Source organism: Crocodylus porosus, unplaced genomic scaffold, assembly GCF_001723895.1.
Source record: "Crocodylus porosus isolate Cpor-Errol unplaced genomic scaffold, CroPor_comp1, whole genome shotgun sequence".
Lineage (NCBI taxonomy): Eukaryota > Metazoa > Chordata > Crocodylia > Crocodylidae > Crocodylus > Crocodylus porosus.
In genome coordinates, this window is record NW_017728949.1 from 51,018,488 (window position 1) to 51,045,923 (window position 27,436).

Here is a 27,436-nt window from a genome sequence, read left to right on the forward strand (position 1 = left end):
AGATGATTTTGCCCTAAAGAAAAGGAATATCGGGGTCAAAGAAAACTGGCAACTAAAAAAATCATGAAGCTTGCTGTTAATACCTTTTAGCTTACTCATTTGCAGCTGTGTGTAATATCCACCCTTGGATGGGCAGGCTGTCAAGCTTATCATAACTGATCACACCCTGCCTACGATGGGCCCCTTTGAAGCCAGAGTTACACCCTTGTGCTATCAGGTTCTACCAGGTAGAAGAAATGGGCTGCTGGGCAGGATTATACTCTCATAGTAATTTGTATGAGTATAGAGGAAAAAGTAGGGTGGGGAAGGGCCTTTCTTGTATGATTGTGACTAGCTGGGGAAAATGAAGTTGTATAGGGCAGTTGAAAAGGGGAAAGAGGGACAGTCTTCACATTAACACTAAAAATTCTTAGCATTTCACTATTCATTATTTAAATGAGCAGGTGCAGAAGGGAATCTTTGAGAGAAACTAGTCCATTAAAGGCTTGGTTATCGTATGCAGGAGAAAGCCAAGTTGGGGGTTTTCAGATCTGCAGGTAAGAAACAGTGCTGCCCCTTGAATATATTAGAATCCCTTAGAACAAGGTTCTAATATTTTTTATTAGATCAACTTAAATACTTGGAAAAAATTCTTCTTTGCAAGCTTTCAGGCACAAACACCCTTCATCAGGCTGAGGAAGCATCTGCAGTTGGTCTGTGCTCTTCCTGGACTTAGAATCCCTCCTGGAGCTCCCTAGTACAGTGGGTGAATGTGTCCGCTGATGCAGTCCAGTAGGTTGGGAGCAGCTTATTCTATACACAGTCCAGCAGTATGACACACAAATGGATTAGAAACGTGGCCAATTGTGCCCAGCCTATACAAAAAGCCATGCAAAGCCAGTGAGAAAGGGCTCGCACTGATAGTGTAGCAATAGGGGAGAGTTGGATAAAATACTATCCTTGAGAGTGGGGAAAGAGCAAGTTGGGATGCATACCAAATAAAACTGCAGAAGTGGAACTGTATGTTTAAACTGAAGCATTGTGTAATAGAAACTTGGCTGAAGTCAGCAAACAGAGCTAGATATGAAAATACTGTTACTAAGATGGAAAGGGCAGGAGAGAATGGATCATAACGAAATAGGTGCCGTCTAACTAAAACACGCTTTCATCATGCAGCTTAGTTAAAATAAGAGTTTGGGTTTAAGTGAGAAAATGGGTTAATCATAATTTTAAGAAATGGAGCCGAATTTCCTGGCCAGCATGAGGAGACAGAGCAGGACATTTTTATGCAAATATGAGAGCAAAGGCAGTGAATAGTGTCCATGTATTTATCCTGGCAATGGCTGCCGTAAAGGAGGTGCAATATAGAATTCTTTCTGACGCCGGCTGTTAAGTGACCAAGAGAGATCACTAAGCAGTATCCAAGATACTGAACAAACTGTGTCTTTACCCAAACACTCAGATATTAATATGGGGGCTGGGAAAGAGATGGGTTGGGGATCAGAGACCAGTCCTAAACACATTTTAATGTAAATAGTTTCCATCCACCTAACACCAGAGTATTATTTTCTGTTAGCAGTTATTTCTTTTCCAGGATTTCTTTTTTTGTTTGCTTTGTTTATTGTCTCTTTTGTTGCATGCAGCTGGTCATACAAGACCCACTCGCATGCAGAGAGCCACAAGCTCAGGAAGCAACCCATTTACCACATGTTTCTTTCTCTGTTCCTGTGGCATTCTCCCCAGCTGCGTGAGTGGCTTGCCTCGTGGAACCACAAATGACAGGCAGCTCCTCCCTGTAGAGCAGCATGGAGATATCTAATGGGCAGGGAAACAAAGAAAGGCAAGAAACAAAAAATACATGAGCACTGCACAAAAAAATAGGAAAGGAACGGACCAAAACCAGACAAAAGCATTAGGATAACAGGCTATATTGTACTGCAAGATATTTAGCAACAAAGTTATAATAATGTAACTGGTAAAAAATTAAGTTTACATCAAACATTCAGAGTCAGTTTGTGTCTGATTTATACTACTTTTTACCTCAAATATCCCTCATAGTCCCAAAGTTACTGACATTGCATTGATATTTGGTCTGATGAAAAACTGTACAGCTAAACCACATAACAGTAAAAATGAGGTTATAGAATAAATTGTACTAAAGGAATGACTCTCTAAGCATTTGTTTTCACACACACAGTTATTCATGGGGTGTAATTTTGGGACTTTTGTTTCATGTCATGCTCTAGCACAGGGGCAGGCAATTATTTTGGGCAGAAGGCTGCTTACTGAGTTTTAGCAAGCCATTGAGGGCCACATGACAGGCAGCCCAGGGCAGATAAATATTAATTTTCAGATAGAAATTCATTTTTGGGGGGCCCTGCAGCCAGATAGAATGGCCTGGCGGGCTGCATCCAGCCCCCAGGCCACATTTTCCCCACCCCTGCTCTAGTATCCTAGTTGTGACCAATGAATGGTATTTGGCCCAGAACGTTCAGTGTGGTAACAGTTAAAATTATGGTCATGCTCACTATTTAAGAGCTGGTGTGCTTAAGTATAACTAATAACAGATTTTGGTCCATTTTTTTAAAAGGAGTTTTCTGAGGTTTTAGAAAAGCTCATTCAAATTCTGTTTAAAAATGTAAAGTCTGCTGAATTCAAGTTCTGAGTTTTCCAGGAATAAGTGGTTCTCTCACTGAGGATTAGATGATTTTAGGTGACGGGGAGCAGCTTCAGACCTTCAAGAAAGTAGAGTTAGGTAGGACATGGTCTTCCCAGCCCATGAACCATTTCAAGATTTCCAGAATTCTTCTGTTCTGTGTTAGGATTAAGCCAAGACCTTTTAAAATCTTTCATGGAAAACAAAAGAGAGATTGAAATAGCCAGTTACCTGGTGATTAGACCACTTGCTTGAGCTGTAGGACACCTTGATTTAAATCCTAGCTGCACCATTCTGCCATATATCCAGTGTGTTACCTAAACACCAGGCCTTTCTGAAGTGAGTTTCTCTCAGTATTTTCTATGGGAAATCTTTACATTTCGTATAAATGATTAGTCATTGGTTTGGGGACTTGCACTTGTTGGCTACGTCCCAGTTGAGTACCTTGACTACCAGGTGGCTGTTTTGGGGGACATGTCTGCCTTGTTGATCTGTAGTTCCTGACAAAAAATGAAGTATTGGCAAAAAGACAATTCGCATCGCTTCCCACCCCAGCTATTTTTTACCCTGTTTCAGATAAAAACTGTATGCATGCATACAGCTAAGTCAGCCTGGACCCTTGTCCAAATTTTAGTACAAATTCATTTACTGTGATTTTGAATGTGATCTTCCATCTGTGACCTGAATGTAAGGGTATCTATACATGTATCACATCTCAGCTATCCATGTGTCATCTCTACAATAATTCATGAAACCAAATCCTAGGCATCACTTGTGTGAAATATGTTTTTATAGTTTATTCCAGAGCTAAAAGCCATTCCAGAAGGTTGTATAAAATGCTTGTGATTTATGGTTTGAAATCCAGAGCAGGAAGGATTTTGCATGCCTGCTGGCCAGGATTCACTAGTTCAAGTTTAAGCAACAAAAAGGGTGTTTCAGTTGACCTAACTTGGATCTAGGCTCTGCCTCCTTTACTGAAATGGAGTAGTCCCTTCTTCCATGCCAAGTCCCATTTAATTAGATGAGAAAGTAAGGTAGGACTCTGGCCCTTGGCAAGTTGGTAGAGGACAGAACCAAAAAAGGCATCTGAATCCAGATTACAGTCCTCAGCTGATTTTTGGTTTATAGAAAGATTTATGAATAGAAGTTGAAAATTTCCCTTGAGTGCTAGATGAGACGCTCACTGGTTGCTTTTAATTTATTAAGTTAATTATAACTCTTTCGCATATCCAGTAGGTTGAGTCTGTTTTTACTTTGCATACACTGGTTAATGAAGACAGATGGTAGCATCTTTTCAGTGAATAGCTCCTTATTTCAAGAGTAATCCTATTGAGGACAGTGCAGTTAGTCCTGGTGTACAGTGCTATCCATTTTAAGTAGAGTATTACAATCAGCCCCCTAACGTGTATTAAGCCATCCATTTTATAGAACAACTTGCTTATTTCCTAAAATATACTTGGTACTATCCAGGGAGCAGACTTGATAAACAGTGACAAGTGGAAAGTTAGATAGAGGTGTAAGCCCGTATATGTCCAGCCTCAGCCTGTTTTCTGCACAGAAAAAGTGAAGAATTCTGGAAATGTCTGTGACAGTCAAACATAACGAAGTTTCATTTTACTAATGAAAACGAAGAGTTCAAGTTGTGTGAAATCATTGTGTTTTGTGTATTGTTTAACTTTATATTTGATTTTAAATAGGCCATCATTTTCAGCTTACAGTGCTACAGGATTTTTTAATAAATAGAAGGCACACAACTGTAGTACAGAAAGTGCCAGAGGGAAGCTGGAAGTTTTGGCAGCTCACTAGTGGAACAGTTAGAGCTCCTGCACTAAGGATGGGGGGGGAAGGAATATTTTGGACAAAGGCTTACCTACCAGTAGAATGTGTCTTAGGCCCATATGGCCTCCTGTACCTACATGATAAAGTATGTCAAATTTCTTCTTTTCTCTATGTCTGAATAGGACATCCAAATACAGATTGTGTTTGTCATAGATCAGAACAAGAATTGTTAGGTGTTCCTCTCTAGCAGGGAGCAAGCTCAGATCGATGCCCACTTTAGCAGAGCTGTTATATGGTTATTTCAGTAGAGGTTTTGAGTGGAGCCCCACAGAGGTCTGTCCTGAGCCCAGTGCTGTTCAGCATGTTTATTAACAATATGAATGCTGGCATAGAAAGCTTCTTGAGCAAGTTTGCAGATGATACAAACTGGAAAGAATTGTGAATATGTTGGAGGACAGGACCAGAATTCAGAAGGATCTTAATTGATTAGAAGTCTGGAATGAAACTGGATGAACTTGACTGCTGACAGATGCAAGGTGTTACAGCTTGGGAAGACTAATCAAAATACAAATACAAAATGAGTGGCTGGATGGCAGCACTATGGAGAAGAATCTGGGAATCTTGATAGATCACAGACTCAATATGAATCAGTGTAATGTAGCTGTACAAAAGGCAAATGTGATTTTCAGATGCATCCAAAGAGGCATTAGGTGCAAGACACAGGACGTGATGGCACCTCTACTAGGCACTGTTTAGACCTTGTCTAGAGTTCTAGGTACAGATTTGGGTTGCACATTTTAAAAGGGATGATAAGTTAGAAAGGATCAACAGACAGGTGACAAAGATGATCGAGAGCTTGTAAAGCATGTCATGAGAAGCTGGAGGAGCTAGACATTTTAAGCTTGTAGGAAGGGCACCTAAGGGGACATGATAGCAGTCTTCAAATACTTGGAGGACTGCCATAAAGAAGAGAGTGAACACTTTCTCTCTTGCAACAGAGAGTAGGACATGGACAAATGGCTTGAAGTTTCAGCAAAATAGGTTTAGGTTGGATACCAGGAAAAACCTCTTCACTGTTGGAAAAGTGAGGCAGTGGAATAGACTGGCTAGGTAAGTTGTGGTTTCTCTGTCACTGGAGGTGTTCACAAAGAGGTTGGATAGCCACTGGTCAGGGATAATCTAGACATAGCTATGTCTGCATTCTACTATATGGGTATTTCCCATGCTTCTGTGCTTTGCTGATTGTCACATGGTGCTGGAAGGGAATATCACCCCCTATCCCTCCTTTTCTGCTAGAAGTGTAAGGGTGTTTTTAAGCATTCCTCAGAGGCATTTGGTGTTGGCTGAAGCCAAACCTGAAAATTTTGACTGGGGTGTACCTGTGCTTCTGCTGGGACTTAAAACCAAAGGTTCCTGACTAGAAGGAACTGTATTTAGGGGGTAAAAAGAAGGTTCTGGGTAACGTGGGGCCTCTGCAGGACACGCTAGGAATCTAGTAGTCTCACCAGCCGACAAAGCTAACCTATTTAACAATTTCTTTGCCTCCATTTTTCTGAGCAGGGACCAGGTCATCCCCCCCACCGGGATCCCCAGTGGTCCCAGGGGAGATGCAGCCAGGCCCAGGGTCAGAGAGGATGTAGTCAGGGAACTTCTGGTGGGACTGGACGTGTTCAAATCAACAGGTCCTGATGATCTCCACCCCAGAGTGCTGAGGAAATTAGCAGAGGTCATTGTGGGACCCCTGGAATAGCTTTACGAGCACTCATGGTGCTCTGGCAAGGTGCCAGAGGACTGGAAAAGGACCAGTGCGGTCCCCATTTTCAAACAAGGGAGGGAGGAGGACCCAGAAAATTATAGACCTGTTAGTCTTACCTCAGTCCTGGGGAAGTGCTTTGAGAAAATTATCCAGGTGCACATCTGCAAGGGGCAAGCAGGGGAGTGTATGCTTAGGGGCAACCAGCATGGGTTCATTAGAGGCATGTCGTGTCAGACCAACCTGGTGGCCTTCTGTGACCAGGTCACAAAATCCTTAGACGCAGATGTCACAGTGGATGTAGTCTTTCTGGACTTTAGGAACGTCTTCGATGAGGTCTCTCACCCCATTCTCGTTAAAAAATTAGGAGATTGTGGTGTCGATGTCTTCACAGTCAGATGTGTCGCCAATTGGCTGGAGGACTGCACCCAGAGAGTGGTGGCGGACAGGTCATTTTCGACCTGGAGGGATGTGGGCAGTGGGGTCCCCCAGGGCTCCGTCCTCAGGCCCGCACTGTTCAACATCTTCATTGGCACTTGGACAAGGGGGTGACAAGCTCCTTGTTCAAATTTGCAGATGACACGAAGATGTGGGGAGAAGTGGGCATGCTAGAAGGGAGGGACAGGCTGCAATTGGACGTGGACAGGTTACAGGGTTGGGAGGATGAGAATAAGATGGGATTCAATACTGACAAGTACAAGGTACTGCACCTAGGAAGAAAGAACAAGCAGCAAACCTACAGGCTGGGGAACTCCCTTCTCGTCAGCACAGGGGCAGAAAAGGACCTTGGAGTCATAGACTCCAAGATGAACATGGGTTGTCAAGGGGGGGGGACGCAGTCAGGAAAGCCAACCGCACCTTGTCATGCATTCCACAGTTGTATCACGAGCAGGTTTAAGGAGGTGATTCTCCCCCTCTATATGACATTGGTCAGGCCGCAGTTGGAGTACTGTATCCAGTTCTGGGCACCGCACTTAAGGAGGGATGTGGACAGCATGGAGAGGGTCCAGAGGAGGGCCATTCGCATGATTGGGGGCAGCAGGGCAGGCCCTACGAGGAGAGGCTATGAGACCTAAACCTGTTCAGCCTCCACAAGAGAAGGCTGAGAGGGGATCTGGTGGCTGTCTAAACTGGCAAAGGGAGACCAGCAGGCAATGGGAGAGTCCCTGTTCCTGCGAGCACTACTGGGAGTAACAAGGAATAACGGCCATAAGTCGACGGAGAGTAGATTCAGACTAGATATCAGGAGGCACTACTTCACGGTCAGGGCGGCTAGGATGTGGAACCAACTTCCAGGGGAAGTGGTGCTTGCTCCTACCCTGGGGGTCTTCAAAAGGAGGCTGGATAATCACATAGCCGGGGTCGTTTGACCCCAGCATTCTTTCCTGCCACGGCAGGGGGTCGGACTTGATCTGCTCAGGTCCCTTCCGACCCAACCAACTATGAAACTATTTTGGGGTTAGGAAGGAATTTTACCCCATGGTCAGATTGGTATGGACTGTGAGGGTTTTTTGCCTTCCTCTGTGGCAGAGGGGTGGTTCTCTTCCTCTGATCTCTTGAGCATGTATTAACAACCTTTTATAGAAGGTTGTTGGCATTAGCCACCATGGTCCTCCTGCTTTACCTGTGGTAGGTTAGGATGTTATGTCTTGTGATGTGTCAAGGTTGACTGTTTGGTTTTACTGAGAGTTTAAATTATGGATTTGTATAGGATGGTTTGGATGCGGATGATTCAGCTTTGGGCAGGAGGTTGGACTAGATGACCAATGGAAGTCCCTTCCAGCCAGATTTCTCTATAATTCTATGACTCAAGAGTACCCAGTGCAAAGGCCATGAGATCGCTGCCTATAAGTCACGAGAAGTGAAACAGTGGATGGCCACTTGGATGAAAAAGAATGGTCACCTGCTCTGCAGTAGCAGTGGGCATGGTCTGTGAGGAAGGGGTCACTCCAAAAGCCACTTTAATTAAAACAGCCAGAACATGACATGTATCAGCAATCCTGTGCTATAAAATGGCAGCAAGGGCACTTTAACTGAAGCTCATGAAACAAGCTTTAGTTAAAGCACCCTCACCACCATTTTTCAATGCAAAGACACTGATGCACACGATGCTGGAATCTGGACTCCAGCAGACTTGATTAATAGAGTCTGCATCAGAGCAGCTTTGCTGTGAGTCTGTAGGCACCCAGTGTATTTTTGAGAGATGTTGTCCTGGGACCAGGATTTCGCCCATTAAATCTAAGCTTGTTATTAAGTCATTCTTGTTGTTTTCATTGTTTGATCTTTTATCTGTTGTTTAATTTTAAGGAGAAATAATTGAATGGAGAGTGAAAAAAATGGCTGCTCGTCGTGCCCACTCCCAAAATGTGCTCTCATGCTAGAGTGATAACAGTTGGCTCTGAGCATTACATTTAGCAAACTGAGAATTGATTTGGCAACAATGGAGTCCATTCATTTTCTTTTAAACATAAAGCTACCAGTAACTTGTTAGATTATGGGTCTGCATGAGACAGCCATGATATAAACCATTTTAAAAAAACCCTCACAATTTTTGGCAAAAGAACCTGGCTCCTGTGGACTTCCTACATCATTATAGTGATGTTTTTTGTAAATTAATTGCTATCATAGTGCTTTGTAACTTGGCAGTATCCTACAGACATCACTAAAAGTGATTTCAAAAATCACTAAAAGTGCAATCAAAATCGCATTTTGACTGCAAACTGCTTTAAAGAAGTAATTTTTTAAAATTTAATTTCTTCAATTTTCTATAACTTCACTGTTGTAGCTCAAAAGATATCTGAACGGCACTGTTGGGGGGAGAGGGGGAGTTACTGAGATTTTTAAAATATCTCTTAGTGACATAGGAGCACCAGTCCTAGTAAAACAGTGTAAACTGTGTTCCTAAATCACTTATTTTACCTTCCACCAGCAATGCAATTATACTTGAAGTTTCTGTACTATATATTTATCTAGGTAAATCATCTACCTAGGAACATCATCAAAGTGTCTAAGCAATTTACAACTATAAGAAAAAAAAGTAGAAATAGAAGTATCTCTTCAATGGTAACCCATGGAAGAACAGAGATTTTGATACATGCAAGAAAGGGTGTGTGTTGAGTTCTTGTTTTAAAAAAATGGTTTAAGGAAAGCTAAATTGAAGCAGCGAGTTTTGGATTTCTTTCAAAAAGCAGCAAAAGGCTGTTTTTGGGACTGGGTTCTGCTGGCTAGGTCTAGTTCCTGTGAAAGTTTTGTTCCTGTACTCAACGTTCCCACTGAGGATTAACTCATGGTTTCATTCTTCATAGCTGTTTGGGATCATCATGAATATGGAGGGCCAGTCCGTTCATGCTGAGGGTTCCAAATATCAGGACAGAGACTTTGAAATGGATTCTGTTTTATAGGGAGTTAGTACAGGAAACAGAGCACTAGACAAAACATTCACGGGAGTCTAGAGGGATTAACAGGGATTGCTGCCATTTTGGACCTTTTAGGACATTTGGCTTCTTTTCTAGATATAACAATAACAAGCATAAAGTCAAAAATACATGGATTCCTATGGCCAGAACTGCCCAGTACAATGGGACACAATCTGGTGGCCATATACATGGATGGTGTTTTATTGCTATGGTTGTTCAAACATCAGGAGCCCAATGCATAAAATTAATTTTTCAGTATTTTCAATTTTATTTCTTTATCATTTTTAAATTTGCCAGGAGTCTCTTTATCGAGCCAAATAGGAAGCTTCAGTTTTTACAGTTTAGCTGTTTTTATTCTACCCATGGACAAAGAATCTTACTTATTTTTAAAGTAGAAAACTAGATTTTCCTGCTTTGTCCATTTACTCAAAAATGGTCCAACAGATTTTGTTTTGACTTTACAAAATAAATCGCCTTTGGTCAGAGAACTGCCACTAAAAATGTAAGCCCTAAAGAAGCACTTTTAAGCGAGTTTTGTGCAACTTACTCTGGAGCTTTATAATGAAAGAATAATGTAGCCTTAACTAAAGTGTTTATATATGAACACTACAATAATACATTTCTGTGTGGTTGGAAGTGTGCAAATATTTTCTGATGCCTTAATTTTTCTGTTTCAAGCCAATATCTTCCCCCTGCATCAAAATTTATAGCATCTGTTTTAAAGTGATACATCTTCCTGCTTCATTGGACAGTTGGAAGTACCTTAAACAGAATGGTAAAGCAATATTATGGCTACGTTTCATTTTAGAAAATTGCTTCAATATTGTAATATTAGTTTATCCTTTTCTAACAGAAATTGGTTTTCCCTGGTATAAAATCATGAGCTTGTAATGGATGTACCCTAAAATCTGACATCAGAGAGTCAGAATCATTTAGGGCTAGAGACTTCTATCTGTAGTCACACAGTATAGGTGCTTCATTCTTAGAGTAATCCTATTGACTTCAGTGGGCCTATTTGTAGAGTAAGATGCTAATGCAATAGGCAAGGCTTTTAGAATCTGGCTTTCATAAAACAACATGCATATCCTTCATTACCTTCATACCATACCTCGCTCCCCTGAATATAGAGAGGAATAGGACATTAGAAGCTACTTATAACAATGGAAAACATTAGAAGCAGAAATGCCTCTTGGCAACAAAGTCTATCTCACTGTAAATGCGACTGAATTTTCCCTTTTGAATACTTTCCAGTTTGTCTGTTTTATCTGGGATCCCCAGCACTTCCATTGTGGGATTATTCTGTAGTCCCATAGATATCAAAAGATTTTTTTTCCATAGCCTATATTTTCCCTAGCTTAATTTATCATTGTGGAATGTTAATTATCTTCCCATTTCAGTGAATTCTTTGTACATAAAAGTATGCTCTCATGGAAGATGCCAGATTTCTAGTGTCAAAGATCATGAGGTTTTTATTTATCTGTTGAGTATATAGAGTGTAGTTTTATGCAACTTTCTTCACTAACATGCCTCAACTTCAACTCAACCATAAGGATAATCTGAGAGGGTATTTCTATCTTATTTCATATGAAAGACTGCTAAGAAGTATGTTAAATGTTATATGGATATTTTTCCAACAGGGCCAGAGGGTTACATCACCAATTCAAGTCCTGTAGGCCAGCCATGCACACAGTAATGATGTAACCAGCATCTGTGTGGGCTAAATTTGAACCAGTAGATTAGACATTTTTGCTGTGTTATCAATCCCCTTAGCTGTCCAGTATCCCAGTTAGATGGATTCTGAAGGACTAAGGGTATACGGCCCAATCAACTTTTGCATCTTAAAATAAAGAGTGTGTGGGCACTAATGTTATCTGTAATCATATATTTTGATTTTATTTGTGTAATATACGTGTGCTAGCATTTTTGTTCTGGAGGAGCTGTCTTGCCTCTTAATGTGATATAGAACCTGCAGTTTTTCAGATTCAGCCTTGTCTGACTGGGGATTCACTTCTAGGGAGAGGCTAGAGGAGTCTCTCAAAACTGCCTGGACAGCTCATGTAGCAGAAATTAGTGGCAAAGAAGTGTTAAGAGCCAAGTCGCAACAAGACTTCCAGCCTGTGATTAGGGAAATGAGAGGCACAGAGAGGCGGAACTGTGCCTCAGCTACAGGTGCTTGGAGACTATAATAAATCAGGACAGGGATATCAAAGATACGGCCTACAGGCCAGATCTGGCCAGTGGAGTCCCATGATCTGGTCTCTGGGTCTCAGACAGTGCCAGCCCTGGCCCTGCGCACTGCATATGGCATGCAGGGTTGGTCTGGTGTATGACGCATGTGATGTTAGACTGGACCTGGTGCCATGGGTGCTGCTTGCAGCACAGGGGACTGGTCTAGAGCATCTGCTGCATGTGGCACCTGCACTGGACTAGCCCTGTGTGATAGCTCTGGGGCTGGTTTGAAACAGGCATTTCTGAGCACCATAGCCTGTGCTCAGGACTGGCACAGAGCAGAGCTAGACCAGGCACATGCCCTACATACAGCACATGGAAGCAATCTGGGGTGTGCCCTGATCATGATTAATCTACTGCATCAAGATTAGGAAAGATAAAACACTGTGTGAAGCTGTAAGTCAGTGGTACTCAACCTCTGCCCCGTGGCCCAAATCCAGCATGCAGTCATGTTATCTAGCCTGTATGGCTCTGTACAGGTCCAGAAATTTGGTGGTGGGAGATAACTGCCACCACTCCACTGTCACCAAATTTCCAGACCCACAGGGAACTAGATGGCCAGGTCCTGCATGCCAGATTGTGCTCACACATGGGATCCAGCACACAGATCAGCCCTGCCTGTGAACTGGCCCCATGCCACTCAGCAAGCACAAGGGGCCAAAAAGGCTGAGCACCACTTCTGTAGGTGATCCATTTTCTAATGGCTTAAATAATGGCTGAAGAAAGAGAAACATGCTGAAGATGTAGGCTATGTTCTGTCAGCAATATCTGCAGGCTTCTGGCACATGTTCACTTAAAGGCACCATGGGATCTGAGCCCTGATCCTAACAGTCGGACATCGTGCCATGTCACATGTGCATGGCTGGAGGCTTGATTTTGGAATCAGATCCCACTTGTGCTCTTTTTATTTGCCAGTGCAGGAGAATCTCAGGCTTCCTCTGCACCAGGAAGTTGAAAGCTGACTGTCCATAGCCTGATGTAACCTAGTGCAGTCACAGGATCGGGCCTGACAATCAGCTGATTGTTGGCACTGGCACTAGGGCAGCTTCAAACATGCCATTCATTGAGTTTAAGATGCTATACAAAACTATCAGAAAAAACAGTTTACATTTTTGCCAAAATTGGGCACACATTAACATATTCATTGTGGAATACATGTAACATCTAAAGGGGCCTATAGAGTTGTAATGGGGTAATTGGTAGGAATTCTTCCAGTGCCTGATGACATAGGATCACCCAACTTTGCCTCCACCATTGAGGCATGATGGAAAGGGGGTAGTTATAACAGGAGAAGGAACATAGGGCTGTGTGCTCTGGCTACTCTGGTCTACTAGAGCACCCTACAGACAGCTGTGGGAAGTTAATCAAACCTTTGAGAGGTGCTACAACTTGCACCGAGAACTGAAACCACAATCCAGGAAACTGCAGTTCATGTAAAGACGATTCGTTCAACTTACCCATCACGTTTCTGCAAAAAAATGCAGCTTGGAATCGGAGCCCTAGTCTTCAGTGTCCACAAAATAGTGGAAAAGTAAACAGAATATGTGGTAGAACATACAGTGGTACCTGCTTTTAATGGCTGTCAGTTCCATCTCAGAGTAACTAAGCAGAACATTTCCAATTTGCATATTTACATAGTGTTATCTTGTTGTTCAGGTCTTTACCTTAAAGAGCCACGCCAATTTAAAATTTCCATTTTATCCTTTTTGCTTTGACTTGTTGCTACAAGTAACTCATGGTAGGTACAACTGAAAGAGAAAAATATTTATCAGTTTTCTCCTTTAGTTTAATTGGAAAGTTGACAGCATTTGCGGTTAGTTTCTTTTTTGTTGCATAAACAGGCATCTGCCCAGCACTTGGTTCTACACTGCGAAACCTATGCCCATGTGGAATCTATTGGTTTTTAAACTGATGATTTTCCTTTAAAACACATTGGAAAACAAACAGCATACAAAAACCCAGCGAAGTAGTTTAAACTATTTAAATGTGTATGGATTTAAAAAAAAGTTTGATTCTAAAACCCCTCAAGTTCTGAATTCTTTAATTGTACATATCTTATACATTAAGCAGATTTTCTGCTGATCCTTGTGTTAAAAGTATAATTTTTACGCTTTTTTATTAGTGAATTAAGTAATATTTGTGTTTTAACATTTGATGACCATTTTGTTTAGAATACCTTAATAAGGATTATTAAGAATAGTAATAAAAGATTGTTAATGACTACTTCAGTGTGTTCCTTGCTTCCTTCTAGTTCCTGCAGAACCCTTATTATGCAAGTTTGCAGATGGAGGACAGAAAAAAAGACAGAATCAGAACAAATATATACAGAATGGAAGAGCGTGGCACAGAGAAGGCGAGGTGAGACTTGTAAGTCCTCCCTTCAGCTTCAGTGTGGGTGTGTGGTAATAAATACTTACGAAGATGATAGGCATAGGAATTTTTTGGCTTGTCCTTTTGGCATATTGAGTGTGTGCCAACAACTCCTTCATGTCAGCTTATAACTTTATAAGATATTTAAAGTTACTTTTATTTTTCTTGTAAAAATGTCAAAATGTGAAGCATGAAATGCTGTCCCATTTCAGTCAATGGCAAAACTACTAGGATGATATTCAGTATATAGTTACATTTACAATTTCTGTCTGAAAACAGAACTTTGCCATCTATAATTACAGTTCGGTTTATGCAGTGCTGAAATGGTTAAGTCGCAAGAATGCTATAAAAAGATTAGTTACGGTCTAAATACAACACTACATTTTTTACAGGGTGCAAGGTAAATATACAAATGCAGTGCAGTATGGCTTTTTTCCATCATATTGATGTAATCATTCTTAAATATTAATGCCTAAGATAATGGCTTCCCATGCTAACTGTCTTCAGCAAGACATACCTTTTCAAATAAATTTGCAACTATAGTTATACCTTGTGAAAAAGTTTGTTTCATTCATATTTATAGCTAATACATGCAGGCAACATCCTAATTTAATCATATTTTGTGTCCCACCTCTTTCTTGCACATACTCCACTTCTCGCTGAGCAAATATTTCATAAAATCTGTTTGTCTCTTCATACTGGACACTGTATTCTGAACCAACATTACTATTCAATCACTCTTTACTATGCAGTTATTTTTGCATACTATTAATCTTTCCCCCACTGTAGGAAAATAAAATGTCACTAAAGAATAATATGTTTACAGAAAAACTCTCATAAACAATTTACAAAGAGTTTTGTCAACTTCTTCATTTTTCTTTTTTTTAAAGGCTGGAATGACACTTACTTATGATCCAACTACAGCTGCTTTACAAAATGGGTATGTCAGATAATGATGTTTAGTAAAATAAATTTTCTGCATTGTGAAAGATGCCTAAAATCATTACGTTTGCAGCTTTTAATAAAGATTTTTTTGTATTTTTCTAGATTTTATCCTTCACCATACAGTATTGCAACAAACAGAATGATCACTCAAACATCTATTACGCCATATATAGCTTCTCCAGTTTCCACATACCAGGTTTGTATGCTGAGCTCAATAGTAGAAAAGTTTCTACAGACTGATGCTTATTTACCTGTTACTACATGTTTTTATTGGTTTCATAAAGTCTAGCATTTTTGTAAATAGCCATTAAATTCTGCACAGAATTCAAATGAATGCAATATTATTCCTAACGGGGTATTTGTTTTGAAGTGCAGCTTGTTTCGTGTAGAACAGCAGCTTAATTAGATATATGGCATCTTGCAAAATACAAGTCTGTTACCAGTGTTTAAACTGAAGTACCTGTTAGCTACATGTGGATTTAATATACATATTTCTGTTTTTTTCCCCATCATCCATGGCTATTTTTTTTTATTCTTATGTTTGCAGCAAAAATACCTTTTAATTTTTTTGTTTTATTTTGATTTTTTGGCTTTACTTTAAGGCAGGTGTGGCCAACCCATAGTACGTGTGCCACAAGTGGCATAGGCAGAGCTTGTGTGTGTGACACACAGCAGATCAGAGAGGGAACAGGGAACACAGCAACACATAGGACAGGGAGCAGAAAGAAGAGCAACAGATTAGGGAAGGAAAGGGGATCCGAGTGGAACTCAGGGAGGGTTGGGAGCCTGCCTTGTGATATACTTGCTATAAAAGTTGTCCCCTCACTGCCTTAAGGTATCTGTTAACTTTCTGAGTGCACTTTAGGCTCTTTTTCCATGCAATTCATGCTTCGCTGTCCATACTGAAAAGATAGGCAGTTTGCTGCATTTTACTGGATGGAACTCGTAAAAGGATTCTAATGTTATTTCCAGGAAAACATCCAGTGATTTCAAACTGCCATTTATAGCAAAAGTTGCTACTATCATATTGTCAGGGTTCTAATGACATGTATATTTAAAGTGCAGTTTGTGTTTAGGGCTCAATCCAAAGCTTGCGAAAGTGAAGGGGAATCTTTCCTTTGATATCAACAGATACTGACTTTGGGCTCTTAAAGCACAAAAAAGTGGCAGGAATTTTGAATATGCTTTAAAGTCATGGACAAAGCAGCTATCACATATTTGATATGAAGCTTACAGAAAGACTCATTTTTTATTAGTCTTTATTACAGTTAACTGAAAGTTGGGATTTACTGCTGCTAGTGCAGAAGAATCAGTTGTGTGCATTAATAATTAGTATCAGAAAAATGCTTGCATGCCACACCACATTTAGATATCTTACTTTATAATGTATGCAAGAGAGACTCAGAGGCAGATTTCACCAAAGTTTAGTGTCAGGGGAATAAAATATCCAAATAAATGAAAGACCAAATAGGTGTTTGTTTTTGTTTGAATTCAGTATTAAGCTCCTGTTTCCTGGCATAAAATTGAATGTAGGCCAAGGCTTCCATGGTGCTGCCATAAGTCAAATGCAGCATCATTCAGAGGGCCGGCACAAGGAGCGTTTGTACATGTGCTCCAGAGGGGGGGCTTTAATTAAAGTGTTTGGAGTGTCTCGTGTATCAGTGTCCCTGCACATCAAAGTGACACTGGGGTGCTTTAAGAAAGCTTGTCAAATGAACTTTTGTTAAAGCGCCCCCACCACCATTTTGAAGTGCAGGGACACTGATGCATGAGATGCTAGAATCTGCTGGACTGTGGTAAGTACAGCATGCCAGAGTAGCCTTACTTCTTATGTATAGGTGCCCAAGGCTCCTATACTTTTCCAGTCCCATGTAAAGCCTATATTATTCTTCTTAAGGATCTTGTGTGTGGTTGAGCAGTTCCATATGAGGGGAGAGAAGAAATAACTTCTAAATCTGGAAGCGTCTTGCATGCATGAGCTCTTGTCATTATGAGGTAGCTTATTCCTGAAGGGTTGGTGCAGGGTGTTTTAAACAAACTTCGAAGGTGACCTAACCTTTCTGCTGAATATATTTGTTCCCTGCAGACTGCTTCCACTAGGTTTTGATACTTTGTTGTCCTAGAGAGCCCATTATGATATTGCCTTTGGTATTCAGTAAACCACAGGAATTATTAGAAGTTGTCACATTCTCCCTCCCGTCCCAGTGATTTCAGCTTTTGTCTTTTTTAATAAAGTTAATCAGTGTTAGTCTCACCAACCATTAGAGGGTATCCCAGATTTTTCCCCCTTTACTGCATATAAAAATTAAAATCTGACATGGAAACATAGGGAAATTACTTGTAAATAAAGTGCAGGCTGGAGGGCTAATTTTCATTCACATGTACATGCCTGGTATGGCATGTTTCCAAAATCTACTACTAACAATATTTCAACATATGTACCACTGGCCTCAGATTCTAGAGTAGCAATTCTTAACCAGGATGCTTCAGCACACTGGGGTGCCTTGAACATCTTTTAAGGGTGCTGTAGGGTGCCAGATAATGTTAGCGTTGTTAGGTGTATGGACATGGTTCACAAGATAAACCCAGAGATTTCAAATAGGAACTCATAGTGTTAAAGAATTCTGACCTGTTGTGGTCTTCCTGAGTTCTTTGCAGAAGAAGAATTACTCTTTATTTTTTTTGAAGTCAAAAAATGAGTGAAAACTAAGAGCTGACGTTTTCTGAAGAGTGCCTTCAGTCTAAGAAGGTTGAGAGCCACTGTTCTAGAGCAGGGTTTGTCAACCGGGGGTACGTGGGAAGGCCCCAGGGGGTACACGGCAGCAGTGTGGAGAAACAGGGGCACTTGGGAAGTGCGCTGCCATGCACTGCTGCCACCTGCCTCAGCCAGTGGAGGACCTCCTCCCTCCCCCCCTGCTTGTCCAGGGGATACAGTCTAGGAGGGGTACCCACCAGAAGGGGTGCACTCCTTAAAAATGGTTCCAAATCCCTATTCTAGAGAATGGAATAATATTAACACCATTTGTACTCTGCTGTTCAAAATGCAGCATTCACTGGAAATGAAACTGAAAGAATAGAAGGAAGTGGGTGCGGGCTTGGCAGAGTAGTTTCAGAGTGTGTGTACTAGTTATATCATAATTTTTGATCTAGTCTCACTGAAACGTACTGCATTCTATCACTAACACAATCAGAATTCACCATAAGAGTGTTTTGGGGGGAGATACAGATGGTTCCTCTTGAGTTGCAAAAAAACTGTTCTCATATTTTTTAATGAGAAGTTCATAAAACTTGACTTGTTCTTGTAATAAACCTTTCTACACCTCTAATGCGCCGAGTTATAAGCCCTAGCTCAATTGCTGTTGTTATATGAGTGGGCTAATCAAAAGAGCAAAATATGAAACAGTAAGTTCTTGGGTTTGTTCTCCTTCTGCTTTATGTTAGGTACATTCTACTTATCAAAAAAAATACAAGTCAAAAGGGCAGGAAATAGTTATCTTACAGAAAGTCATTTAAGTTGGGTACTAGGTGGGTTTGGCTGTGCTGTTCGCAGGACTTCAGTAGTTGCTTCAGGGACGTAGTGGGTTGTAAACCTCTAACAGCCCTGATGAACTGCTTTAAAAGCACAAGAGGTCAAAACCTGCCTTGCCCCACACATTATAGGAGATAGAGATTCAGTAATCTTGTTTTTCTAGCCTGCTTTGATTTCTTTGACAGCAGAGGCATCTGTGGAAGCGAGGTTGGTCCTTTAAACCAGGCTCTTTCAACCAATAAGCACATTATCTGTTACTAGTCTAAATAATCATTACTCTAATTATAAAAAATGTTTTCAAATTACCTGGCCACTGGAGGTCAGGTAATCTAACTCAACTCACATAGTCTCAGATCACATTAAAACTGATGAACTGCTAACCATGGGAGGAGGGAAGAGGGGACAGTGCTCATCAGAATCCTCCTCTTTGTTCAGAGCAACATATGATTTTGGCCTATGAGAGAGAAACCCAAGCCTTCTAATCTTTAATCTGGCCCCGGAACAAGATAAGAAGACTTTTTGGTATTTTTCTACTGCAAATCAGGTAGAAACTGATATCACAATAACTAGTCCTTTTATTTCAGCTCTGCTTTAAGATGACCTTGTAACAAAGAGTCTCATGCCTTCAGAGGCTGGTTACTTTTCCCATTGAGATGTATAAGGACAGATGAGCACCCATTATTTCAACATGAATAAAAGTTTATCATTTCTGTCCACTCGGAGCTTTCAGAATATTCCGTAAAGTTTCTAAAACCTGCCCTAGAAATTACATTAAAGTAAGTAAATTATACAGCTCTGAGAATTGTGTGCTGTGTTATGTCCATGTCCTTCTATTAGGCCTTAGTTTATACTTCCACATGCAGGCAAGGTTTATAAATAAGTATTTCATAAAACTAACATCTTTAGTCTATATTGTGCAGAGACTGTGTGCATCTACACATTAATATGCTTTAAGTAATGTGCATTATAAATGTAGTAGCTCCATTGTGAGGTACTAGAAAAATGCAAGTTAGGCTATTTTAATGTGCATTAGCTAAACAGTGTGTTTTTCATGATATTTTAATGTGCATTAAAATAGGCTCATGAGTATTAGGACTCACGTAAAGACCCACCCACCGATGGATTTTAGTTAATGCATTAGTGTGAAATTCAGAGCAAATGGAACAGAGCAAGTGACAGTGGGTCGGGGAAGGTTTTTTATATTAATCTGATTACTGTACTATACGATATTTAAAGTGGGTGCCTTCAAGAAAAGAAAGGGTGGGACAATGACAATAAAATTATGCCTCATTTTTGTTCTAGGTTCAGAGTCCTTCTTGGATGCAGCCTCAACCATACATTATGCAGCACCCTGTAAGTTCTTATACTTCTTCTGCTGTGAGTCCATGTAGAGGTATAGAACACTTTGTAGCTTTTGGAATATTTCATACCATGGCAAATGGATGAGGTCCCATTGTTTTTCTAGCATTTTGATTTTTCCAGTTTCAGACCCCCTGCTTAGGAGGAGTTTGTGATTGCTTAGAGTTGGATCTGGGTCAGGAATGTTGTTACTACAAATTTTAAGTATCTCTTCCTCTACCACCAGGAACTAGTTCCGTCTCCCTTCTGACGCTCAGAAGAACATCTTGCTGTTAGTCTTACTTTATTCTCAGGAAGCAGCAGTGAAGGAGAGTATTTTTTTCTCACTTCACTCATGAAGAATAAAGCCAGCTACTAGAAGACTAGTGCAGTTCACATTAAAGGGCACCTGTACATGTGCAACAAGGCTGCTTCAATGTGGTGTAATTACCACACTCCAGCAGACTCTGGCATCATGTGTATCAGCACCCTTGCACTGAAAAATGGTGGCGGGGGCACTTCAACTAAAGCTAGTTCGACGCTTTAATCAGCTTTCGGAGCCACTCTAATTAAAGCACCCCATCCTTTCCTCCCATCTCCCGAGCACATGTATAAATGCCCAAAGGTACAGAAGGATTCAAACAGCCTAGAGTAGTGGAGTAGTACTTAGATGTTTTCAAGTTGGCAGGCCCATGGAAAATGCACCCTAGAGTACTGAAGGAATTGGCTGTGGTAATTACAGAGCCACTGACTATCATCTCTGAGAGCTTATAGAGATCATGTGAGGTTCCAGATAACTGGAAAAAGGTAAATATATTAATGTTTAAGAAAGGTAAGAAGAAAGAGGATCTGGAGAATTACAGACCAAACCATCTGACTTCAGTACATGGAAAGATCATGGAGGAAGTCATTAAGAACACTAGAAGAGAACAAGGTGATCAGGAACAGCCAGCATTAATTCATCAAGATGATTTATGAGGAAAGGCTGAAATAACTAGGATCACTTAGTCTAGAGAAGAGAAGACATGAATGGGCATTTGATAATAGTCTTCAAATATCTTAAGGGGGATCATTGAGTGGAGATTAGACTACCCTTTGTGGCTGTAAGGAACAGGACTAGTAATATTGCCACCAGCCTTCAGCAGAGGAAATGTAAATGGGATATTAAGAAGATTAGCATTTGGAGGAAGGTTAACCATTGGAACAGGCTTCCTGTAAAGGATGGGGAATGGAATCTCTATCCCTGGAATTTTCAAGAGCAGGTTAGACGGACACTTGCCTGGCTTGTTGTAGTCAAGAATGATCAGCAGGGGACTAGACTGAGGATCTGAGGAGGTCCCTTCCAACCCTACTTTCCTATGATCTAGAGTGGTCATGGACGTTTACATGAACAACAGACTATTAAGGGTAGGGTAATGCTAGTTTCCTACTTATGTGAAGAGCTCTGAGAAGAGTGAGGCCTTCTCCTGAATAGGATAAACACAGACTGTGTGTTCAAGAATCCAATGTAACGAGCAGTTACAGTTATCAGTGCAATTTGCTGTACAGTGCACAAATACTTTTTTATGATACTGAAGGAGGTCGTGTATAAATGTACATGTAGAGAGATATCACATATGTGGTGATACTAGTTATGTGAACTGTAGGTCCAATTTTTCAAATATTGTAGCAGAGATCCCAAAAAGTTCAGACTACCTAATTAACAAAAGCAAAATACATGGTGTGAGAGAAATGGCTTTATAGGCAGTTATTTAGGATGACCTGCATAATTGATATATGGCTTCATCACTCACAAGTAATACATGGTACCCCATATTTGTAGCATCTTGGTGCCTCCCCTGTCATATTTCCCCTCATCTAAAACTGAGTGTCATTGTGCCTCAGAATGACTACGTTCTTTGATACTGACATGTATATATAAATGATTCACACTTTAATATATGCACTGTCATGGGTAAAATGCAAGTATATTTTCAAATCTAGTGCGGAAATTGCCTTGACTTTAATTAACCTTCCCATGCAGGCTATGAAATGTAAATCCTGTTAGCAAAGCGGTTTCTTCATGTGCAAGGTCACAAAACAGTATTGAACCGTTACACCCTCTCAAATGTTCAGTTGATACATTTTTTCTAATTGTGCATTTCTTAAGAAAGACAATCACTTTATTTGACTTTTAACCAATGTGGAATTTTTAAAGTAAGGAATAAACTGGTAAATTATGTTGTGCAAATGCACCTGTAATGGAGTGTTGTGCAATTTGAGAGTCATTTTACAGGTGTGTAATTCTAGCTGGGTGAAATGAAAGATCTAGTTTCCTGACTTAAGTTTGGTTTTGGCTTCTGCAGCAAGTTGTGATCTTTCACTTGTTTGCTTTCCAGAGAAGCTTGCAGTCTGCAGAACAGGAAATTCTTTCAATGTTTGATATGCCTCTGACTCATTTCATCTACAGTGGTCACATGGATGCTTTTCTAGCTGTACTCAGTGCTTTTATTTTTTTTAAGACCTGTTATAAAACACCAGCTCTGAGTGCATGATAATGTTTCTATTAATTTCAGCCTAAATCAGCTTTCAGCCACACACATGCAAGTATACTATATTAAATGAGCTGTTTTTATGGGGCATTTTACATGGAAAGTAACCTTTCTGTAGCCATCAACCTAAATTAACCCTAAGCATTCTTAAAAGTTTCCAAGGCACCAGTATTATCTGCTCATTTAGCAACTTCAAGTGCTTCAAAAATGCTTCAGAAATGCCTATATGAGGATTATTTAAAAACATGTGATAACAGTGTAGTTAGCCTGCCTTCTGTCTGGCTTCAGATTAACATGGCTAACTATCTCTCACTGTCTGAAACATAATTATGTGCAGCCAAACAGTCATGTGCATCATTACAATTATCTTTCAAAAGACAATGACACAAACATTATTTTTAAGCTTCCATTCCTAAAAGAAGGAACACTAATTTTTAAAGCTTTGCAAATACTTTCATGACTTGAGCTCAGATATGGATTAACTTTGAAATTCAAAAATTGGATTTGTATCTGATCAAAATGACTTTTCAGTCAGCCCTTTCAGCAGATCTCACAAATGCAGCTATGCATCAGATAATCTTGTGTCTCGGAAGGTAGTTATGGAGCTATTCAATTCCCATGTCAAAATGTGTGCGTATATAAATCGGGTATCAGGGCATAAAGATATATTGAAATCTTTAGGATCTCTTTTGGGACTGTTTACCAGTGGTTAAAGAAAGCTCTTAGTATACCCTTGGAAAGAGAGCCCCTGGTTAACTGCCCTACCCAGAAAGAAAGGAAATTGAAGTCTACACAGTCTAATTCTTAAACATTTTTTTGTCTTCTTTAGGGTGCTGTATTGACTCCCTCCATGGATCATACCATGTCACTACAACCTGCATCAATGATAAGCCCTCTGACACAGCAAATGAGTCACCTTTCACTAGGCAGTACTGGAACAGTATGTGGCAATTTTAATACAAAACAGTTTATACAAAAGGAAAATATTATGCCTAGATTATAGTATATGGCCACAGACAGGTGTTCATTTCCCTGAAATGGTTACTGGTAGAAAAACAGCCTGGGCATAAGTGTGTGCGTGTTTTTCAGCCCCTGGCTGGAGAGCTGGACGGGTGAGCTGTCCAACCTGGGAGCAGTAGAGGGCTGTTCCCTGGGTCACCCACCTTTAGGGAGCCCAGTACTTGATAGCCTGTCCTCTTCTCTGCCTAGGAAGGGGGCAGGCTGTCAATAGGCCATCCCCTGGCTTTTAAATTGCCATGTGTACAGTCCAAATGGGCTGAATGTGGGGTAATTTAAAGGTAGAGGCACAGGGAAATGGGGTTTGGGAAAGCCTCCCTAATCCCAGTTTCCAGAACCCTGGCTTTTAAACTGTGACCCATACCACCCAGCTTGGTGTCATGGGTGGTATGTAAAACGCATGGGGCCAGGAACCTTGGTGAGAAGAACCTTCTTGGTTCCTGGCCCTATAAGCCTTGAAATCAGCTTCCTCACCACCCAGTTGGGCATCATGGGCAGTATTTTGAAGTCCATGGGACCAGGAACTGCAGTGGGGAGACCTTCCCTGGCCCCTGGCTTGGAAACACTGGGAGTCGGTAGATTTTGCCCCACCGTCCCCTCCAGTCTCCTCCAGCATCTCTATGGAGACCAGTGGTCCTGGGCCAGTCTCCATGGAGATTTTGCCCACTCCATTCAGTGCCCTGGGGTGCCCAAGCAGCCGGACCAGGGCTGGTAGCAGGGCATGCACTTGCTCCCAGGAGAGGCAGTGAGGACTGCTGGAAAGCTGAGACCCTACCTACCTTCCCTGGTGGTTGATGTTGAGCTGGGGCTGGATAGGATCAGTTGCCCCCTAACTTACCCCCCACCCAGCTCACCTCATCCAGACTTAGAGTGAGCAGCCCTCCAATTAATTGTCCACTCCTGTTCTACTGGGAGAACTACGATTCTTGGTAGAAATATAATGCCTGTGCATAGACTCTATTTGCGACTTAGTAGTTTAATAGTTTGGTTTTTGTACATTTTTTTTTCCTAAAATAAATTATAGAGTGCCATCTCCTCATTGTAATACAAATTATTTGAAGCAGATCACTGATTAGACAGGTTAATGCACTAATGTAATAATATTTATTGCAAATAAATAGAACAGAGCAGGTAGATGTGGCCCAGTTTAAGCAATTTTTTATTATAGAACTGGGCTCGAGGCAGAATCAATAGCCTTGAGCTTCCTACACAAAGGTCAGTTTTGTAAATAAGATTGTATGATAAATTTTCATGGTTTCATAGATTCTTAGAATGTAGGCTGGAAGGAACCTCGGAAGATCATTGGGTCCAGTCCGTCTGCACCAAGCAGGAAAGACAACTGGGGTCATTTGTCTGACCTGCCTATATTTGATATACTAAAAACCTCTTTAAATCTGTTAAGTTGTCTTCAGTGTTATGTCTAGAATACTAGATAGTAAATTATGAAATCAAGAAGTGCCTGCATCAGTTCATTTCTTACAGATTATTAAAGACCCAGGCGATGATCATTCTTGCTCACTGTTGATGTAAAACAGATTTAAACCACTGACCTAAAGGACTGCCATGAGCTGCCTGGTTGGATATATATTTCTAGTCCTAACAAGCATATGTGCACTATATTAACAAGAACATGTGCACTTTACCCAAAGAAGCTTGGGCTCTTAGCACTTCTAAAAAATAAAAACATATGCCCTCATTGCACTTCTGTAAAGTAGAAAAGTATTATTCCCAATGTTTATAGATTGGGCACTGAGGCATTGAGAGATTAAGAGACTTGCCCTAAATGATTGGTAGAGCTTGTCCCAGCTCACCAATTTCTTACCCATAAGATCATCTTTTCTTACTAGGCATGAACTGTCAATAAAGATCAGAAGGAAAACACTTAACCTCTTTGTCTCTGAGGCCAAAGTTGAGTGTCTGTAATAACACAAGTGGTTAGAATATACCTTACCTTTCTACACTGTTTATTGATTTTGGAGAAAGCAAGCTTGCTCTGAATCTTTTTTCCTACAGAGTACTCACTAGCAATAAAAATAATATACTGATTAATTTGATATATTCTGAGTAGTCTAAAGTTTGCATCAGATTTTATCTAAGATTAATGTATTGTTTCTCTCTTTAGTACATGCCAGCCACAACAGCTATGCAAGGAGCTTATATTCCCCAGTACACACATGTTCAGACAGCAGCTGTTCCCGTTGAGGTAGGTACCTTTTATAAATGACAGGCTATTACAATCACAATTGAGAAACTTGTTTTTTGTTGAAAAATTATTCTGATGACAACCTTACATCATGCCTTGCCTTTGAGTACGATGTAATGTAATAAAGCTAGAAGGGCATTATTTTCAGCTTTTGGGACTACGCCAAAGGATGCTTGCACTTCTAGTAAAAAAAATTCCTACTAAGCAGGGGTGCAAGCCAGTCATGGTTAACTTGTGAAATGCAAGTGACTCTTACAATTCCATGGTAAGTTAACCCCTCATTTGGTCTCTCTCTGGATTGGATGGACACCCTTTTCTAGTTGAAGGCCTATAACTCTCAGGACAGAATCTCCAATTTGCAAGTATTATTTATCCATCTATTGGAGTACAACAGAGAAGATGTGAAACATTTTAAAAGAGCAGGAAGTCAAGATATGTACTGCCAAACCTTTCCTTGAATGAAGGCTTAAGTAAGCCAGGCCTGGCCCCAGTGCTTCTTTGGCATTGGTGCTGGGTAAAGCAGACTGCAGGCTCTTACTGAAGTGTCATATGAAGGTATCCAAGCTAACTCACTTACGAGGAGCAGTATAGCCACTTGATAGTGCTTTGCCGAGGCTATTGTACCTTCTTAGTGGACCGTCATGCAAACACAACCATGCTGTGTCTGTGCTGGTTCAGGTATCTTTTCACATTACCATACAATGCAGTGTAGACAGACCCGCACAGTCTGACTCGGTTCCATATTCCCCTTCTTCCCCTGAACCTAGGTGGAATATTGTGTGCATTTCTGGGCTCCACATTTTAATAAGTATATGGAAAAAGTAGAGCGGATCCAAAGGCAAGCAACAAAATTGATAAAAGGGACTGAAATGCAAGCTTTGTGAGGAAGGTTTGGAAGAGTGTGGTACATTTAGTCTGGGGTAAAAGCAATTAAAGGGGAGGTGCTGTAGCAGTTTTCAGATACATAATAAGCTATCAAAAAGAAGTTGGAGAAAAACCATTCTCCCTTGCCACAGATGATCTGACACAAGTCATGGAGAGAAGCATGGGTTTATTACCACAAAATATTTAAATTAAATCTAAGAAAAAACTTCTGAACTGCAGTGACCATAGAAAAATGGAACAAGCTGCCCTGAGAAGTGGAATTTTCTTCACTGCAGGTGGTCAGAAATCGGATGGGCATAGTTCTGGGATGGTGTAGACATAGCACATCCTGTATCTCGTGTAGGTAGTTGGACAAGATGACCATTCCACCTCTTGATTCTGTTTTTGTTTGGAGGCACCAGAAACCAGGCAGTACTCAGCATGTTTATACACCTTACGCAGCATGGAAGCAGATTTCCAGCAGTGTTCATCATTTTCTCCATTAAGCACTGGCAATTGACTTAAAAATCACTCCTTTGTTCCTGAGGGTATGCATTAAGAGCTACCATTGGAATTAATCCTTAGTATTCCAGACAGCCAGCCACATCAGCCTGAGCTATGCACACGGTAGTTCTAATACGGAAATCCACATCCTTCACACTAATTCAGAACACAAGGGGTGGCTTGTAAGGACTCACAAAAATATTGCAATTTATTCACCTACCTTTTCTAAATTTCATAGATTTTATAGACATTAGGGCTGGAAGGGACCTTGGAAGATCATCGAGTCCAGCCCCCCCCCCACCCAAAGGGCAGGAAGTCAGCTG

At 40.8% G+C, this 27,436-nt stretch overlaps 1 protein-coding gene across 3 annotated transcripts in view; it reads left to right on the forward strand.

Moving 5' to 3' along the window:
* Positions 1–27,436, forward strand: part of RBMS1 (RNA binding motif single stranded interacting protein 1) — a 133,954-nt gene that overhangs the window by 98,535 nt on the left and 7,983 nt on the right. For 2 of the 3 annotated variants that reach the window (XM_019553935.1, XM_019553937.1), the window contains exons 7-12: positions 14,064–14,179; positions 15,073–15,122; positions 15,230–15,323; positions 19,959–20,009; positions 23,355–23,465; positions 25,665–25,745. In XM_019553935.1, the coding sequence (XP_019409480.1) occupies positions 14,064–14,179; positions 15,073–15,122; positions 15,230–15,323; positions 19,959–20,009; positions 23,355–23,465; positions 25,665–25,745 (503 nt within the window). The remainder of the gene's footprint in view (positions 1–14,063; positions 14,180–15,072; positions 15,123–15,229; positions 15,324–19,958; positions 20,010–23,354; positions 23,466–25,664; positions 25,746–27,436) is intronic. The other variant, XM_019553936.1, reaches the window with a different exon arrangement.